The sequence below is a fragment of the Excalfactoria chinensis genome, chromosome 3 (genome assembly GCF_039878825.1).
Source record: "Excalfactoria chinensis isolate bCotChi1 chromosome 3, bCotChi1.hap2, whole genome shotgun sequence".
Taxonomy (NCBI): Eukaryota; Metazoa; Chordata; class Aves; order Galliformes; family Phasianidae; genus Excalfactoria; species Excalfactoria chinensis.
Window position 1 is genome coordinate 88,530,552 of NC_092827.1, and position 19,600 is coordinate 88,550,151.

The window sequence follows — 19,600 nt, forward strand, 5'->3', positions numbered from 1 at the left end:
TGCCACAGAGAAGAAATGACCCAGCCCACCCTGGAATTATTTTAGTAAGTTTTTATTGAGTACACGTATAAAAGCTGTTCAATAATCCACTCATAGAATATGTCACATTCATAATAAAGGGTGCAGGTTATACGTATATAACAGTGCGTGATTGTCATGGTTGGGATAGAGATAGTTTTCTTTGTAGAGGCTCATATGTTGTTGTGTTTTGGATATATGATGGAAATAGTGGTGATAACACATTGATGTTTTGCTGTCGCTGAGCAGTGCTTGCATGGAGCCAAGGACATTTCATTGCCTCTTATTGCCCAACCTGTGAGGGGCAGCACCAGGACAGTTGATCCAGACTGGCCCCAGGGATGTCCCAGTGCTGTGTGGCATCATGCTTGGCAAGAAGAGCTGAGGTAAAGGGGGAAGGAGGGGATGCTCAGAGTGTATTTGTCTTCCCATTAAATCATTATGTGTGATGAGCCCTTCTTTCCTGGCAGTGGCTGAACATCTGCCAGCCAATGGGAAGTAGTGAATGAATTCCTTGTTTGGCTTTGCTTGCACATACAGCTGTTGCTCTACTCAGTGACCTGTCTCCATCTCTCTCAGCCCATGAGTACTCACATTTCTACCTTTCTGATTCTTTCCCCCATCCCATGTGCTGAGGCTGAGCAAGCAGCTGCACAATGTTGAGCTGCAGTTGTTGTTAAACCACAACAATGGATCAGAATTTTATTAAAATGACCCTGAATATCCTCCTGTAGATGCATACCTAAGAAAAGAAAGGTAAGACAGTGATAGAAGAAAGAGCATACCAGACATTTATCACTCAAGAAAACTATTTCAATAGAATCAGAAAAAAAAGAGAAAAGATCTTAATTGGTCAGGGCACAGGATGTACCAAGAACAACCCACAGGACACACAAGTTATCCATATATTCCACCCACAGAATGTGACAGCTTCCTGGCAGCCACTCATGGCTATGGAGGTAGTTTCTTGTTTGGTTTTCAGGCTTGCTTCAGATCCAAAGGGGATACCCGTTCCTCTCAGCTGAGAAAATGACCAACTGAAACAGCAGCAAATGAAGCAGCCCAATGACTGTGGCTTCACCACCAAGCAGAAGGGTTGAAAAAGGGAAAGGAATGAATGAAGTTAAAAGGTTGCATGTTGCAGCTGAGAACGTGAGCCTAGATGAGTAGGAAACAAATGAAATCTATATAGTACCATTTTAAAACATAAAGGTGTAAGGCATCTCCACACAGTACAATGGTCTCTTTTTGAAAAGAATAAAAAAGATATATATAAAAAAAAGGCATCCTCCTGTCACTGAAAACAGAGACCTGGAATATGCAGCACTCTGAAAATCAACTGTAAGTTGTTTGAAGCTGAGCATCCAAAATGTGAGGCATTTGTGATTCATTTAATTCTTCTGAAAATAAATGCCCACTGTCCATACAGTAACTGCACTTTCTTAGCTCTCAGATTGTTTCCAAGATTAGTAGGATTTAAAACAAAACAGTTGTCTCTCTACCTGCTTTTTCAGGGAAGGATGAAGCAGATCTGTTTTGTCCTCCCATAGCACAGCTAAAATAGAATGTACTATAGAATGAGAAAGCCAGCAAGCCATCAACTGTCAGTGTGAAACTGTCGCTATAGTTTGCAGCTCTGTACCACTGACATCCCTTTGCACTTTTTTTTCCTTCAGAATTTGGGAAGCAAGGTTATCTAAAAACCAGTCTATATCTTGATAATCTTCAGGCCAACGCAGATATTGACTCCTTTGTAAAAAAACTCGAATTGGTTTGTGTTTCATCAGTTGATATTGAGAAAGTGACCCAACTACTACCATAATGAGAACCTCTTTCAAATCACTGAAGTACCTGCTCTGGGCAAAATTAAAGGCTTCTACACACCACCCATCTTTGAGAAACTGCCTGGTCACAACACAGATTGTTTTCCTGCTCTTCCAAATAGCATCACGAATGTTGTTGATATGTTCTTCTCCAGGCAAGAAATCTCGTTCCTCAAAGCACAAGGTAAATCTGTTTTTATCAAAATATTGTGAATCCAGGTGCTTCAGCAAAGAGTTCTGGACCCATTTGAAATCATTTTTGCTGTAGCACAAGTATGCATCATACATGTATTCACTTCTATCTGCTGCTGGTGGATGGCTTCCTAACAAAGTTTTGGTGATGGTTTTATAGCAGACAAAACAAATCCCCCGACAGCGAGTAAAAATAATGACTGACATCTGAAACATCAGAAGGGTGACAGTGATGAAAGTGAATACTGAGAACCTGAGTGTCTGCTGGAGTTCATCTTCATCGCAATCATCATATGTCAGAAGTGACAATGGTACACCTGCTAATGCAGGTGGGTATACACAGTACCTGTCAGACTCCGAGCCAGCTAGGGTTACATTGGTTTCATTTAGCCACACTAGTAGGCTTTTTAAAGCACAGTCGCAGACATACTTGTTATGTGTTATATCCAGTATACTCAAAGTCATAAAGACTTCAGGCTCAGGGGAAAAAAGCTGGTTTCCAGACAAGTTTAGGTTTATTAGGCTTTGTGGAAAAACCCCGAGAGAGAGGTGAGACAAAAGGTTGGAAGCTAGGTTAAGTCCTTTTAGAGATGTCAGACCATTAAAAATCTCCTGTGGAAGAGTACTGAGGTAGTTGTTGTTCAGGTGTAGAACCTGAAGTTTAGACAGTGTCCTGAATACATCCAAACACAAACCTCTCTCCCACACAAGCTGTAACATGTTTTCTCCTAGATCCATATAAATCAACTGGCTATTTTCTATAGCGTTAGCATGTTTCACACAGTAAGAGAAACGATTCTGTTTTAAGAGGAGATACTGCACATCCGGAACTTGGAAAAGAATATACAGGTCACCCAGATTTGCGAGCCAATTTCTCTCTAATTCAATATATGTTGCTGCTATTGCCGTGTGAGCTACAGTCATCAGCTTATTGTCACCTAAAAAGGCAGAAGTCAGATGTGGAAAGGAAGGGAGAGTTTTAATGGCATTGTCTTGGAGATCAATTATTTTCAGATTTACTAAGTTACTGAAAGATTTTTGATCAATCATCCCAATATGATTCTGATGTAAGTCAATATGCGTTATACTGTGTAGCCCCTCAAAAGTATAATCGTACAACTCACCTAAAAGGTTACTCGAGAGATTGAGAATTTTTAGGTTTTCCAAGCCAAAAAATGCTTGCTTTTGGATTTGATTTACCTTGTTTCTGAAAAGGTTTAGGAATTCCAGATTACGAAGGCTTTCAAAGATTAAAGAATTGAGAGAGAAAATGAATCCACGGGAAATATCAAGCAAACGAAGATCACTTCTTGCTAGCCCTGTAAATGTGTCATTATCTGGATTTTTTAAGTTATTAAAGCCAAATCCGGAGCCAATTGTATGAGAGCGAAATGACAAATACTTGATTTGAGTCCCCTTAATAGCTGTGCAAAAATACTGGACTTCCTCTGTGCTCCAGCCATTCTCACTAACGTCCAGTAAGTCAAATGTAATATTTCTGAAAGGATTTGGGCACTTGGCCCAGACCTTTTTATCTGTCTTATACAAAGCGTTAGAACTGAGGCTAAAGAATGAAAAGTGTTTTCCTTGGAAGCTGGTAAGATTACTTTCACACAGGTTGGATACATTGTTGAATTTCAGGTCCACAGATTTCAAGATGGTTAGATTGTAAAATAAGGGGTGTGGGTGAAGTTTTGTGATTTGGTTTCCTGAAAGGTTCAATTCTTCCAATGAGCTCAAATCTTGAAAGTAACGCTCTTCCAGGATGGAATCTCCGAGGCTGTTGTGAAACAGACGGAGTATGGTCAAGCGTCGCAAACCCACAAAAGAATCAAGATCCAGCAGAAGAATGTTATTGTACCCCAGGTCCAAGACACGAAGGTTTGGCAGGTTCCTGAAAGCTTCTTTTCCTATGTAAAGAGGAAAGACTTTCTGTGTTCCAATTTCCAACAAGAACAAATTCTCCAGCAGTGGAAACGAAGTTGCAGTCACCCGTCTGATATAGTTGAAAGTTAGAAAAAGCTTTGCAGTGTCCTTTGGCACAAGTGGAACATTTGTGAGGTTGCAGGAATTATACATGGCAACTTGGTCTTCTGAATAGCAGCTCCTAGATGCGCATATATCTCCTGCTAGTGATATTCCAAAGACAATTATTAGCCGTTGGTGTAACATCATGAATCTGCATGAAAGAAAATAAAATATTACGATTAATTCCACTATGGATTGTCTGTGCAATAAGTTGTATAGCAGCTTTTTAACTGTTGTACAACAAATGACTACTGTCATGCTAAAAATGACATGAAGATAAATCCCAGATCATTTTCTCTGAAGCCTATGAGGTATCATCTGATTGTCTGATTGATTGATTGATTGCTCAAAATATGGGTCCTGAAGTGTCACAAGCTCCTAAGACAGGAAAAGTAACCCCACTGCAAAACGTCTTAAGATCAGCACCAAAACTCTACTAGTCAAGCATGATAATCTTGGTCTAGCTATTTAATCTGCATTGTGGAATGGACTACTCTGGTGTATTAGCTTAATTCCTTAATTGGTTATCCAAATAACTTTAAGCAGTACGGATTACCAAAGCATAAGTGCAGTCACTGAGTCATCACAGCAGGACAGGCCAGTACTGCTCTCTTCCTCAGCTCTCTCCTTGTGCTGGCAACAATGCTACTCAGAATTCAGGTTGTTGTAGCTCAGTAGTGCCTAGCAGCCATGACTGGTTAGAAGAAAGACTTGACTGTGACTCTAAGATTAGCCCCACAATGTGAAACTGTTCTTGAAAGAGTAGTAAAAACATTTTAATATGGGCAGCGCTAATACTATCAGTGAAGGAAAATAGGAACATGGTAGCCTGAAACTGCTGCAGGATACAAAAAAAGAAAGCTACATTTGCTGAACTGTAAATTGCTAAGCTATACAAAATGGTACATAGCATAATTTATGTATCTCATTGATTAATCCATTTATTAATTTATTCCTACTCTGGATTTTCCATGCATTATGCCATCTGTCTGCCTGTCTCTCTCTCAGGCAAAAACCTCTCCAAAACAAGGCAAGCCTTTTTTACTGAGCATAATGTAGAGTAGAGCAAATTATTAGCAAAGAGTAGTTGTTTCTGTACTGTAGGTAGAAAAAACAACATCACTGCAGTTAATTAAGATTGCAGCCATCTGTCTCCCCTTTTTAAACAACCTTCATTGAAATGATTTACCGACTGTGTAAGGCTTTTGGTGACCCCCAGCACAGTCTGCTTAAAAACTGCTAAGTGTAAATCCTGGTGGAACCAAACAGCTCTGATGGCCACCAAACAGCTATGAGGTACACCTGTTTCAGAGAGGAAAAAGAATTGGGCTTTAAGCTGGTAATTAAAAAGAGGTAAATCCCATTAATTGTTAGGATTTATGCACACAGTATTCTAAGTAGCAAACTGTATAACACTGTAAGTCTTCCTCATTACAACAAAATGTTGTAGGCTGTTTTAAAAAAGGACACAACTATTCTAATTGCTCAAATGCTACTGCTGGTTTTCAGAATCTGGAGATCCAGAGCTCTGCATGTTCTGTTTTGTTTCATTTTGCTGCATTGATATGAGAAGGAATAAGAGGTAAAGGGAATGGGAGAAGTAGTAAATAATGGGAAAAACACAGCAAATGCTTTTTGGGTCTTGGGAAATTGGCACTCATAGCCTGAGGCAAGTGTTGGGTCAGCTGTGCGAGCACAGGTGAGAGTAATGTAGCTGTGCTCCCGGAAGGGGTGGAGCTCGACTCCACCTCCTCTGGACCTCATTTAAGGGCTGACCACCACTAAAGCAGCATCTCTTGGAGATTGCTGCCTGGTGGAGATTGCCTCAACATTTCCCAGTGAAGGCATCCATATGGGTGAGTTTTTCCTTATAAATTACCTTCTGAATATCTGTTACCATCTTTGTTACCATCTTTGTATCATTCCACCTTACAGAGTCAAAATTTCTAATCAGGGTTTACTTAGCAATATAAATGACTTCTACAATGCAAGATAAATATTCAGTCTAGATCTAAAAGCAGCAAACAAATGCATACGGAGTGTGTGTATTACAGCTTTGGTCTCAGGCTCCCCAGGAAGTATTCATGTGGATCTCTGGAACAAGTTACAGCTGCTTTGAGTAGCCTGGAACTGATCTCTGTGATTGTACTGTGGCACAAAAGAAAAAGGGAAGGGAACTTAAAGTGTACCTGAGAGTGGAAGCTACAGTGGTGCCTGTCCAGCTCAGCTCTGTACAACTTATGACATCCATGTATGCTGTCAAGGAGCAGGGCCTGAACTACAGCTGAAGAGAGGGACTGAGACTGTGACCTTTGTAATATATATGAGCTAGAAAGAAGGTAGCTGTCCCATGGATAGCCACAAAGAAATTGTCATTCCCCTTTCCATGCCCCCAGCAAAAATGCACTGCAGTGTGCATAGGTAAATAATGAGTTAGGTATCCTGTTTTAGCTGATGGCTGAGAACGTTCACTTACTTGCTTTTAAGAAGAGTGATGCAAAAGGGAAACTTCAGTTTCAGAAGTGGGTTTGAGTGGCAGTCATAAACATGCTTACTTTCCTCAACGCTCTCTTCTGCTTCTGCCACATAACCCCTGGGTCAGATATAAACCACCATATCAGTTCACCTGATGTGTACTAGCTGCCACAGGCACCACAAAAGCTCCCAAGGGAAAGAGAAGAAAAATATAAGTTCAAACAACATCAACGTGTATTTCTTGCCTATAAAATTAATGCACAGAGGCCAGCCCTCTTCTTTCCCTTCCATACCCAAAAGAGACAAATTGTTCTTTTTGATTTTTCATCCATAAGGAGCTGGGTTTGTATAAAAAAATTACACCGATTTAACATAAAATTAATCTGCACACTGATTTCACCATCACTCTACAGTTTTGCTTGCGAATGTCTACAAAATACAATACAATGTCTACTTAATCCAAGTCCTGTCTGCACATATCCAGAGCCAGGCTGACTGAACAGAGACTGTTTTATACTCCTTTAACCACAACTACAGAGTTTGCAACAGGTTCTGTGCGTAAGTTTCTAGACAGACTGGAGCCGTACCTCTGCTTTCTGACAAATTCTAAGATTTGATTTGATTCTCTGGTTTCAAATCCAATCATCAGGAGATGTTTCTGGGTAGATAATCATATCATTTCAAATGTTACAGTTCTGATTTTTAGATACAATACATCCTTTCTAACTTCTGTCCCTCTCCTGTTTACATTGGAGCTGTTATACAGTGAACTGAGGGTCGTGCCCAGATAGAACTTCTGAATTCCACTTGAATTATTTGTAGTCTTAAGTAGGATTTTTTTCCTGACACGCAGTGCTTCTCTCTCCATGACATTCAGTGTTACTGACAAAAGTTGCAGGACATCAGCCTCCAAACTTTGGAAAACGAGTCATCCAAGTGGAAGGAGACACTGAAAGAACTGGGAAAGAGTTTACTACAGCTTTCCAGTCTTGCAGAATGAAGGAAATACTGACTGAATGCAACATTATGCCAAAGAAGCATTTATGGACAACATGAAGAAGACAGGCACATCAGGTGCTAATTCTGTACTCAGTACTCAGCTCTGACATTGAAGCTAAACTAGCTTTTTTAATTCAACAAAACAAAATTAAGCAACCGTTATTGTAATTCCAGGAGTTTATCATCTTCCAGAAGAGCCCTCCCAGCTCTTGCATTGTTTGCACAGTAGCCAAGCTACAGTAGGAAAGATATAACACTGTTACTGCTATATACTATTACCTGACATAGATACGTGCTTATAGCCTTGTGGTTAAAGCCGCGTCTTTAGTAGATACAGCCACATCCTGATGCTGTAGAGAACACTGAGACATTTTTACTTCTTGGAGAAAGTGCAGATCAAGGAAAGTAGCCTTATCTAAAATGTTACATGTTTTTCTTCACTCGTGGTGCCACTTATGGACATCTGTCTAAGGGACTGATTATTCGCACTGACTGAAGGGCTACCTGTATTTGATGTTTGGTGAAATTTCTTAGGGAAAAAAACCCAAAGACCTTCAAAAAGCACCCTCTTTCTTTTAATCTAATAGTAAGCCAGATGACAAGGAGTTTGTTTATGACATGTATCTAGGCCATAGCAGAGATCTTAAAGTAAGATCACAGACAGTAAGACCAGCCACATAAAGGGCAGTGAGAATATGCTATTGTGAGAATACTTATATGCTGTTGTCCTATTAGATCAAATCTACTTACTGAAACAAAAATAAGGCTCCATGCTTTTTCCCTGGCTCTAAGCCATCATAATATATGCACTTGGGCTTGTAAAAAGCTGTGCAATGTAAACAAGCTGTCCATGTGGGGCCCCACTGGCCAATTACAGTCTAAATTAAAAAGAAAAAAAATCAGATGATTAATGAATGTGCCCTTCTAACTTCCTCAGCCTCTCCCTTAAGCTGCTAGGATGCTTAATCCAAAAACAACATTTTCCAACTTAAAATCAGAAAGCATGCTATACGGCAGGTGAGTGGTGAGGCAGTTCCTTTCACAGATGGGAGACCTAAAGCAAGAAGGTGTTACGTGACCTTATGGAGTGTAAGTGCCATAAAAAAACAACCACTGGTTTGGGTAATGAGAAGCTAAATATTGGATGTAATTATCTAGTTCCTGTTCATCACTTAGATTCATTTTTATATGCCCTAAGATTGTATGATGAGATGCCGGCATGCATACTTCAAAGACCACAATTCCTCTACTCTTCAGTTATTGCAGCTTTTGTAAAACAATGTGGTCTCCAGAAGGACAGGGAAACAAATCTGATTCTATAGACAAAAAGTAGGATGGTGCTGCTCGGGAGGGAGAGACTCAAAGCAGGGTCAGGCACAGAGAAAGTGCTGTAGCTCCAGACTCCAGCTCCTGACACTGCTTTGAGCATCTCCCTCCCAAGCAGCACCAGCCTGCTTTTCTGTGCAGGGCTGGTGACCCCACTTGGTCCATCTGCCAGCCCCAGGCTGCTCTCTCTGATAAGGAATGATGAAGGCTGAGGGAGACTCAACTAGGCTTGAGAAGGGAACTAGCAAGGTTTCTGATACTCTTCCAAGTCATGAGGAAAGGAACTTCTCAAGGCTTCCTTCAGGACAGCAGAGATTTTTTCCAACTCACTGCTGTGATTGTTTCCCAGTGTGAACAGCTACTCAAAGCCACATAAAACCATCCACACTCTGGTGTTCTTGCTGAATCCGTGTTGGCTTCTTTTTCTTTGAAAATTAATATGTGATCCCTACCTGGTCTAGACTAGAAGACGCTCTGGGGAAGACAAGTAGCTATTGGTTTGGACTGCGTTTTTCACAAAGTGAATTTAGCCCAGGGACAAAAGGGTCTTTTTCTTTTTCTGGTGCTCTCACATTAATTAGAAGCAGCCAGGTTTAGCACTCTCACCTGAGAAAGATCAAAGAGATCATAAGAAGTAACTATCAAGAATGACAGCTAGGTTGGAGGTTGCTTTTTTTTTCCACTTAGGAGAGGCCAGCACTCAGAGATTTGACAGAAAACCCTAAGGAAGGAGTAGAGAAAGGCAATCAGAGTGCAACTGCGAGGGCCACAGGCAGAATTTGGTACAGCCTTGCCTACGAAGCTAATCTTTTAATAAAGCTAAGCAGCACTGTCGTGCCAGTGAACTGGTGGTCAGGCAGAAAGCAGCAGTAAGAGCTGGTAGCTGAAGTCAGTAAATATTACTCAATATCTGGCTGGAATGGAAGTGATGTGGTGGTCCCTCCATCATGCTTGCAACCCGGTCTGAGCAAAGTACTTATTAAGGAATTATTAAAAGTGCACAAGGACAGGTGCTAGTAACAGACAACAAAGAAATGTTTGCCTTTGCAAGCATGTTTTCTGCACAAATATATTTAAAAACTATTGAAACATAATAAGCTGCAACTTAATTGAAGTTAGAAACCCGCTTCACTCTTTCCTTCAGACAATGAAACAGTACTTTCCCAATTTCTTTGCAGTAGGACTAGAAAAAAATTAAGTTAGTTGTAACTTGCCATTGGAGGTGGAAAAGTGTGAGAACTGGATCTGTAAGTATAGTTGAAAGAGGCCTGTGCTTAAAAGCCGTTGTGTACAGGGGATGTAGCTAGTGAAGAAGGCATAAAAGCACTTGGCTTGCCTGAAACAGTCACTGCATGAAGTAGCTGGTGAGCCTCCTGTAAAATGCAGTGCCAAACCCTCCTGTGTCAACAAATACCCACTAAGTGCTGAAACACTGGTTACTTTGGACTCACTGAGCTTCAAGAAGTTGTTGCACAATAACAGGGCTTCAGAAAGAAGCTGAAGATTGGCAAAAAGCTTGTCACTAATTAGGAGGAAGACAATGTCTTATCTGCCCTCCCGCATAAAGTTGAGCTGGATGAACACTCCCACGACCTGGGTGGGTGCTCCTTGCAGTAAGTCATAGAATTACAGGTGTACTGCAATGACAGATCGATGCACTTTGAAACAAAGCAGCACTCGCTACTGCATTTGGGTATTGTCTGAGCTAGAAGTATGCTTACATCCAAACAGTTGTGTTACATAGCCAGATTTAGATGCAGGCTGCTTGGCCTTGGCAGACCAAAGGCATTGCTGGGCATACACAAAACGTTGCATATTTGAACAGTTGAGTGTGACAAAAACAGAGCAGAGAATTCCTCTGATAACCAGGCAGGTGAAGCAGGGCCTCATCGAGTCCTGCCTTGGATGCCTATGTACCTCTTAGGAATTTCATGCCTTAAGTCTGCCAGCACCTCACTGTTTTTTCTGAGGAGAAATATTTCCTCATATGCAACCTGAAGCTCCCCTGGTAGCTTTGTCAGCCCTGGGGGTGGGGGTGAGGTGAGCTGCTGAATAACATACTGCTTTATGAACAGGTGAAGTGCAACTCAGGTGACAAAATCTCCCGCAGGGTGGATACCAACTAACGGCTCAGAGGGGGAAGGCTGAGGTGGAAGGAGCAGCTCGGCACTTGGACAACCACGGACTGCAAAGGACCTCCAGAAGGCCATCTGCCGGGCAGCGGGTCAGACTGCCGGGAAGCAGAAGGTGAAGGACCGCGTGTGCACCCAGCACCAGCCCTTCCTCCTCACATCGCTGCAGAATGAAGCCCACCATCGCACCCAGAGAAGCAGAGCGTAAGGGTAAGCGCTCAGCTCACTGCCCGCAGCACGGGACACGCAGATAGTATTTGACTGCGTCGCCACGGGACGCCCAGCCCTCGTTTTTTCCCCGTCCCTCGCGCTGCTCGGCCCCCCCGCACTCACCTCCCCCGGCCGGCCAGCAGAGCCCCCTGCGGAGACAGCGGGCCGGAAAGGGGCCGCACCTCCCGGGAACGCCCGTCGCCGGCTCCCCTCTCTCCTTCCCCGCACACGCGGCGGGGGGCTGCGTGGGGTTACGCCGGCTGCGGCTGGAAGGCGATCGCGGGGCGGAACGGGTCGCTGCGGGCACGCGGCACCAGTTAGGAGATGCCTCCAGAGGGCGGCCGTCCCGCTGCGTGGGCTGGGCTGTGATGGAACACCTGTAGAAGGCAGGTACCGCAGCAGTTAAATTGGCTTTAAAGTGCTAAACGTGCACTTCTATAAGGGCACGTAGTGACAGGACAAGGGGAAATGGCTTTAAACTGGAAGACGGCAGATTTAAACTAAATATCAGGAATATATTCTTCACTGCGAGGGTGGTGAGGCTGGCACAGGTTGCCCAGAGGCTGTGGATGCCCCTCCCTGGAGGCGTTCAAGGCCAGGCTGGATGGGGCTGTGAGCAGCCTGGTCTATAGGGGTTATATATAGCCTATAGCAGGGGTTGGAACGAGGTGGTCTTAAAGGTCCTTCTAACGCAAACTGCTCTGTGATCCTTGTCACTACTCACCCTGGCCAGGGCTGCACTGCCCTCTCAGTAAAGAATTTCTTCCTAACTTCTAACCTCAACCTCCCCTCTATTAGTTCAAAGCTATTCCCTCTGTCCTCTCACTATCAGGCCATGTAAAAAGACGATTCCTCTTCTGCTTGTATGCTCTCTTTAAGGCTGCAATGAGGTCACCCCAGAGCCCTCTCTTCTCCAGTGAATAAGACTCACTCCTTCAGCCTGTCTTCACAGGAGTACTCCAGCCCTCTGAGCACCTTTGTAGTCTTTTCTGGACCTGTTCCAAAAGCTCCACATCTTTCTTGAGCTGGGGGCCCAAGAAACTGAGGCTGAATGGCAATTCTGTATCTGGACTGATCTATTTACCTGGTACAGTGATTCTTGAAGAAGAATACAGTATCCAGGAATGAAAATGGGTTAATAAAAAATGAGGACAAAGTAATTTTTATTTAAAGATTTTACACTAATTGAATTATTTTGTATTTAAAGACATCTCCTGGAAAAGATGTTTGTAAAATAGCTTTTGCATTGGCTGGTTAACTTCTTAGCACACTGATGCTTGGCCATATCCACAGCTATGAGCTGGGGATTCAGTTCCATTGCACAGGAGTTTCCTAAAATGCTAGATCTACAAGGTATGCTGTGTTAACAAAAGCATCACTAATCTGGACAGCTGGAGGTGCAAAGCAAAGTGAGGGTCATGTCCTGAGAGTCACACATTAAGTGAGTCTGGACTCTGCTGTACAGCTCTAAAACTCTTTCGGAGCCAGCTGCCTAAGACAGCCATTACACATAACTTCCAGCAGTTGTAGCACTCCAATCCTGCTCCTCCAGATCACTCCTTCCAGAGCCTCTTTTCTCATACTAGGATCTGACCTCCACTTCTGTCCCTGACATCCTACCAGACCATGAGGAGATCTCATTGGGAAGTTCTCTATTTCCAGCTGATGCTCTTCTGCTTTATATGGAATTGAAGGTGCCTGTCCTCGTGCTAATCTGGCTTTTGTACTGTGAGTTACTGATATTTTTGTCACTTCTCTATTAGGTACTTATAAGTAGCAGTACATACAAGTATTTTAACGGTATCAATGCAACTCTTTGGTTGCCTGTAATCCGCTTGTGATAAATCAGGAGGGAGATTGCAAGACATTGAGGCACTGAAGGAATAGTTCCAGAGCCACAGAAAACAGTACTTGTATAGCTAGAGATTAATTGTGCTAAGTTTGGAATACTGCATTTAGATGGAACACAGGGTATTAGATAAAGCCAAATAAAACAGCCAAGGAAAAGTGCTACAAAATTCTGTCAGATCACTTGGGTTATTAAAATTGTCTGTTCTGTGCAAATTTGCAGCTTGAGGAAACTTGTGATACTTAAGCCTAGGTAATATAATACTAATTTTCTGCTTGGTCCTGCTTTTCTCTTTTGTAATAGAAGAGATGGAACTGGATATCTGAAGTTCTGAATATATTCAGTAGTGATTTCAGCTGTAATAAACTGGAGAAGACAGTAAGGATGTAGCAAGTCTCATGTTCACCCAGCCTGCCACCCCTTTGCAGGTGGTGACAGTAAAATTCATCAACAGAATTTAGACCGCACAGAAGCTCATCTCAGGGTGATGCAGTGTTCACTGCTGCTTGTTAATCACACCATTACAGGAATGGCTTTTGTGCAAGTTCATGCCAAGTTCTGTTTGGAAGTCCAAACTAGAACTTTTTTAGTTGGGTGCATTGCATTTGATTTCCCTAAACTATGCTTACACGTTATTACTACAAGTGAAATCTTGGTTCTGAATTAAATCCTTTCTTTTCAATTATTAAAACCCTCTGAGTTTAAAATACGTAATTCACAGGGCTCTATCAAAGATGCTGACACATTCAGCTCCTGAAAGAAATGAAACAGCTCCATGGTCTGTTTAGCAGCCTGTTTCTTTCTCATACTCCCCCTGACATACACACATCACATTTTCCACAGCACTGTGCTGACATCTTTAAATGCCTTCTTGCACAGAGGAAGCAATGTAATTCCAAGTGATGCAGAGCGTGTTGTGTTTTGATTACAAAATGAACACCTACGCAACCATCTCAGGTTGTTCTGTTGTTTGCAAGAAACGATGGAAATTCAAACAAAAGCTGTCTACCTGCACTGTACCTGCAAAGAAGAGACGTGCTCCCAGCTCCCCTTTGCATTATGCAGGTCACATACATGTGGTGAGTGAGATATCCAGCAAGCAGCTTCACCTGCAGGTGCCACTGCCTGCAGTTCTACTGAGCTTCAGTCAGGCACTGCTAAACTCTGACTGGGATCCCAGTCACCATATGGGGTTAGGAAAAAAGGAGAAGGAAAGGTATTTTCTCTACTATGCACATCAAAACACCAAAACTTACAAGTAATCACTCACAGAATTTTACCATGTCCTCAATTTTTTGCAGCCTCTTGAACTTAAACACTGATACATTTAAAATTAAGGATATTAGTGATTTCAAGAACACATCTTATATGAAAGTTCAGTTCTAAAAGGCCAATATGAGTGTTAGCAGTTTTTGCAACGGTCATTTGTTTCATGTTTTGGTAAGGACTTCATCAGGTTAATAGGGTGTTTACTGCCACAGTTTATTAGCAGCTATGATGTCTTCTATACTTGTGCTTGTAAGACTTTCAGTGCATACCACTCTGTTTTCAACGCGCTCATAAAATATATTAATAATCTACAATCTTTATAAGCCCCCTTAAAATGCAACGGGGATATAATCTTTACTGAAATAAGATCCAAGCACATGCTCTGCCTTCTATTTAATGGAGTGGATTTAATACTAGAAAAATGTGCTTCCAGCTAAAGCACAGGCCCTTGCGTGTGCTGCTTGTGCAAACGATGTTTGCCAGCTGTAAAGAACTTGAGCTCTGAAATTCTAAGCCACAGAAGGTTATCTATGGCAAATGACTCATGCTTTCTAAATTAAGGCCTATAACTGCGCTCTGGTGATTAATGCATTAAATTACTGATTTCTTGTATGTAAGTGCCTTACCAAATGTATTTCTTATTGTGCCTCTGGGCTCTCCTATAATGTACAATAAGCAGGTGAAATACATGATCATTGCTCCCAGTTTTCCGCTAAAGCAGGTTTCTACCCACAGAAGATCAATACTGTAATGAAGTCATTATTTCTGGAGATATGCATTTTCATGTCTTGCATAGCTAATGAGATTAGGTCTCTTTACCTTGAGTCTCAGATAGAATTAACATGTTAAATATCAAGAATTATTTGGTGTTTGTTTTTTTTTTCCCCCACCTGGATTTCACAACAAACAGACAAATCTGGGATCTTAATAAACGTCCTGCTTTATAAACTAAAAGTCAAGCTGTGGGCTGTTGAGTGGAGAATTCTGTCTTAGAAAGGTTTTATCAAAGCAGTGAACATAAGTATGTCCACAGAATGGATAGAATAAGACAAGATACATCTCTGCATGTTGAAAGCTAATTATTTTTCCTTTGTGCATATAGAAGGATCTAAAATGAGCTTCTACAAGTGACATTGTTCTGCTGCAGGTAGCATCAATCTTGAGCTAGATGTGTGTCAGTGAGCTCTATTCTTACTGAGCTTGAAGGCTTTAGAGAGGCAGCTTCTGCACTCATGTCTTTATAGCCTTGGCTACTACCGAGTTCAATCAGAAATAGGATTATGTTCATATGAGCAAAGGAAAGAAAGATCAGCAAAGTTTAATCAGTTTATGAAAGCACTCTATCTGGTCTTGACGTTAGAATAACTCAACATACTATGCTTTAGCTTAAAAATTCCCATATTACCATTTTAACACTTGCTTTAAAATGGAAGATGATTATCAGACTGAAGTTTCATCTGTTGAAATTAGTGTGGTCAGATCAGATCAGCTTACCGTACTTTGAATTCTGAAAAATAAGGCAAAAAATACACCAAAGGACAGTGTTTTAGGCACAACTCTGTACAATTTAGGTACAGAGGTAGGTTGTAAGCGACAAATGTGCTCCCATACTTAAAGATGCAGGGTCTAGCCTTCAGACTGTCTTAATTCCACACCTGTATGGGGCACAGTCCAGTTTTGCTGGACAAGACAGACAGAGCTGCAACTTCCTTCCCCTCACCGCCATGCAGAGCAGACCTTCATTCAGTCAATGCCAACCAGTCAAGCATTATTCTGTTCCCCCTTTTCCTCCTATTCAGACCTGAGCTGAAAACTGAACTGTAGCATACTGGTCTGCGCTGGCTCCTGTGTTGCTGAATTATCCAGCATTTGTATGTGAATGTGCACATGTGCGTGTCTGCACAAACTCAGGTCTCTACCCATGGAAACACCTCAGGAATCACACAGCAGTATCAGGTATGACAGCTGCTAAAGAGAGAGAGAAACCCAAGAAGTAATTCCTGCAGCGTTAACAAAAAGGAGACATGAAGGTAAAACAAAATCCACCGGTAACACCAAAAGAAATGTCCCGTGAAATTGAAAATTGAGCATGCTGACAATATGCCAAGTTTCTGCGTGCAACTGGGATTCAAAAGTCAGCACCTCCAAGACAGCCTTGCGCCTCCTCTTGCATTCAAGATATCTGTCACTTAACAGCAGCATACTCAATGGGGATGCCTTGTTGCTTCATTCTGACCACTTCTCCAAATGTGAAAATGACAGCTGAATTGCAACATGTCATTTTTTTTGCCATTCAAAAACACAGAGGTCAAGGAAAGCAAAAGAAAAAGCACAGGAAATTACTTTTTGCACATCCAGGGACATTATTCTTTTCAGGATCTCCAAAGTGCTTTATTAGCAAAGCATATCATACCCTAGAGAAAAGGTCCAAAACATTTGTTTTACATGGAACGATGTCTGCAAGCATCAGAATCATCATCTGAAGTTTTGGTACTAGCCCACGTTTCTGCCAAGAATCAAGAGCAAGCCATCTACCCAGATTCAAGAAGAAAGATGGATTCCTGTGTGTTCAAGAATAAAACCTGGCCGCATACACATTTGCACATGACCTTTCAGCATTTCACTTCACCTGGCAAACCTTGAGTGTGGCAAGGCAAGCAATGCTTCTGCAACTGCTTGCCTTTACATCATTTCCCTGGCTGGGTGAGAACCCCAATAGACATGCAGCTTGTAGAACCATAGAATAGAATTACAATCATTAAAGATGGAAAAGACTAAGATCACTAGTCCAACAGTCAGCCCACCCCCACCATGCTCACTGCCCATGTTCCTCAGTGCTACATCTCCACAGCCCTTGAAACCCTCCAGGGACAGTGACTGCCACAGTGTCACCCATTCTGCCCTGCAGAGCAACCTGCCACCACTCAGCCTGTTGTCCTACAGCAGGTGATGTCCTTGTCTTGGGGCCTTTGCAGCCCTGTTTCCCCTCATTCCTCCTCACACACGGCCCATTCTGACCAAGCTGCTTTCATCCTGACAGCAGGTTGTTGTCCAGGAGTTATCTGGAGGAAGAGCTTAGAGCTTAGCTCAGTAGATGTCCCATTGCTTCTGACTTCATGTGCACCTGAGAGTCCCATCTGTCTGATAGGAAGTGTTTTTCACATTTGTACGACCTCTTCTTGGATTTTCCTATCATCTGCTTTGATGTGACAGCAGTTTCTGCTCATTTTGTGCTATCGGCAAAAGCCCAAATATACTGCTCTTATCTACACCTGTTCCCACCGTGGAAAGTGCTGCCTAAGGAAACGAGAGAGACTGCAGAGGCTATGACTCACTGCTTGTGAAGTAACCATCACTTCAGAAATCACAAAATGGCATGCTTGCTGTTCTAAGCAACCACGAAGGTTGCTGTTTTGTTTTTTGTTTTTTTTTCCTTTACTTTTATATTTGAGACGATTATGTGTTTTATACTTGCAGTACTGTTGGATTTCCAGCTGGCTTGCCTGCAGTGTTATCACGCTGTGTGGGTCTGTGCAAGGCCAGGCTGAGTGAGGAGAGGCAGCTGATGGAAAAGTGGAGAGAATGGGGAGCAAGAAGGGCTTGGTTGTTATCTCACTGTTACCTCACACCTCACCCATTGCTTTTAAACCTGATAAAGATGATTGAAACTTACCCGGTTTGGGTTCTCTGCACTGATGGAGCTGTATTATGGGTCAAGGCCCAGTATAGATGTGCAGAAAATTACAGCCTACAATTCTCCATAACCACACTGATGGAGAAGTCTCAAGTAGAGTATTTCCCATTTACCACAGATTTGTGTTCTTTGCATTTCCAACTCTCTTCTTGGACTCACAGTTGTGTTTGGCATCTCTATCTACATCTAAATCTATCCACATTTGGAATTTTAAATCTGTCACTCTGCTTGGCAGCAGCTCCCCCATACATTTTCAGCATATACTCACTGTTCTCCACAGACTTGTTCTTCATTTCTTTCTCCAACTAAAGCCTTAGCTCATCCTCCTTTTAAAGTACAGAACACTCTTCACTCTGCAAAACAGAAAAACACCAAATACCAAGGGTCTTCCAGCTTCTTTCAGTTTCTGTTATCACACACAACTCTCTGAGCAATGCCCTGGGGTGCATGCCTTTCTCATTCAGTAATCAAATCTTTTCTGCTATGTTTAAATATATACTTACATGGCTGAGGCTGCTTCTCTCCAGCAAAAGTACAGGGGCAATGCCCCTCATGCTAGAAACCAACACAAAGCCTGTGAGTATGAAATCCCGTTTTAAAACCAGGTTTGGAAGGCAGAAAATCTTTTCAAGACAACCTGTCCGTGTTAATGGATGGGTGTCATTTCCTCCCTTGTTAGCTATTCTAGAGCAGGCAGATCTTTGATTTACATCTGCTGTCTCCTAGTGACATAAAATATGGTTTGATGACACAGTCTAAATGAAGAAACTGAAGGTCAAAGAACAATTCATCACTTTCTCACTCATGACGTCACACAAAGATATTAGGTATATTTGGGATAATTTGACATCTGAAGATGAAGACAACGCTTTGCTGTACATAAAAGGTGCCTCAGAGGGTAGTGGCTTTGTTTTCATTGAAATCAGCTGGAGCCTCAGCGTCCTGCATGGTGTAATGAAACCGTCCTTTCCCAGTGAGCAGCTGTCAGTGCCTGGAGCTGCTGAAGACCATTGATGACATGTTGAAGACTATTGCATAGCACCACACTGTGAAGGTTTACATGAATGCAGAATAGCCTCAGTTCAGCTAACTGGAGATGCAGCACCAGAGGGGTGGCCTTAGGCTGAGCACTTTGCAATTCTTCCCCCACTTATTCCATAAAATAGAGAACATAATCATAGAATCATAGAACGGCTCTGGTTGGAAGGGACCTTACAGATCATCCAGCCCTAACCCACCCCGATGTGCAGGGCTGTCCCCCACCAGCTTGGGCTGCCCAGGGCCCCATTCAACTTGGCCTTGGGCACTCACAGCTTCTCTGGGCAGCTGTGCCAGGGCCTTACCGCCCTCTGAGTAAAGAATTTCCTTCTAACATCTAATCTAAATCTCTCCTCTATTGGCTTAAAGCCAGTCTGCCTTGCCTTATCACTATCAGACCGCATAAAAAGTCAGTCCCCAGTCTTGCTTGTAAGCTCCCTTCAAGCACTGGAAGGCTGCAATGAGCTCTCCCCAGAGCCTTCTCTTCTGGTTGAACAAGCTCGCTCCTTCAGCTTTTATCACCTAAATCTTTTAGTAGCCATGTCTA

The 19,600-nt window shown here is 42.5% G+C and overlaps 1 protein-coding gene across 2 annotated transcripts; it reads right to left on the reverse strand.

The window, feature by feature from the left end:
- Positions 1 to 259: 259 nt before the first annotated feature.
- On the reverse strand, positions 260 to 18,325 carry TLR5 (toll like receptor 5). Of its 2 annotated transcripts, none has more exons than XM_072332688.1 (2): positions 11,327 to 11,443; positions 260 to 4,212 (listed from the first exon to the last, which is right to left on the reverse strand). In XM_072332688.1, exon 2 carries the CDS (start codon positions 4,206 to 4,208, stop codon positions 1,623 to 1,625), a length of 2,586 nt encoding a protein of 861 aa, XP_072188789.1. In that variant the 5' UTR covers positions 4,209 to 4,212; positions 11,327 to 11,443; the 3' UTR covers positions 260 to 1,622. The 2 variants fall into 2 exon arrangements, with proteins under 2 accessions (XP_072188789.1, XP_072188790.1); XM_072332689.1 differs by lacking the exon at positions 11,327 to 11,443 and adding an exon at positions 18,284 to 18,325 and having other exon boundaries at positions 1,439 to 4,212.
- Between the last annotated feature and the right edge of the window lie 1,275 nt (positions 18,326 to 19,600).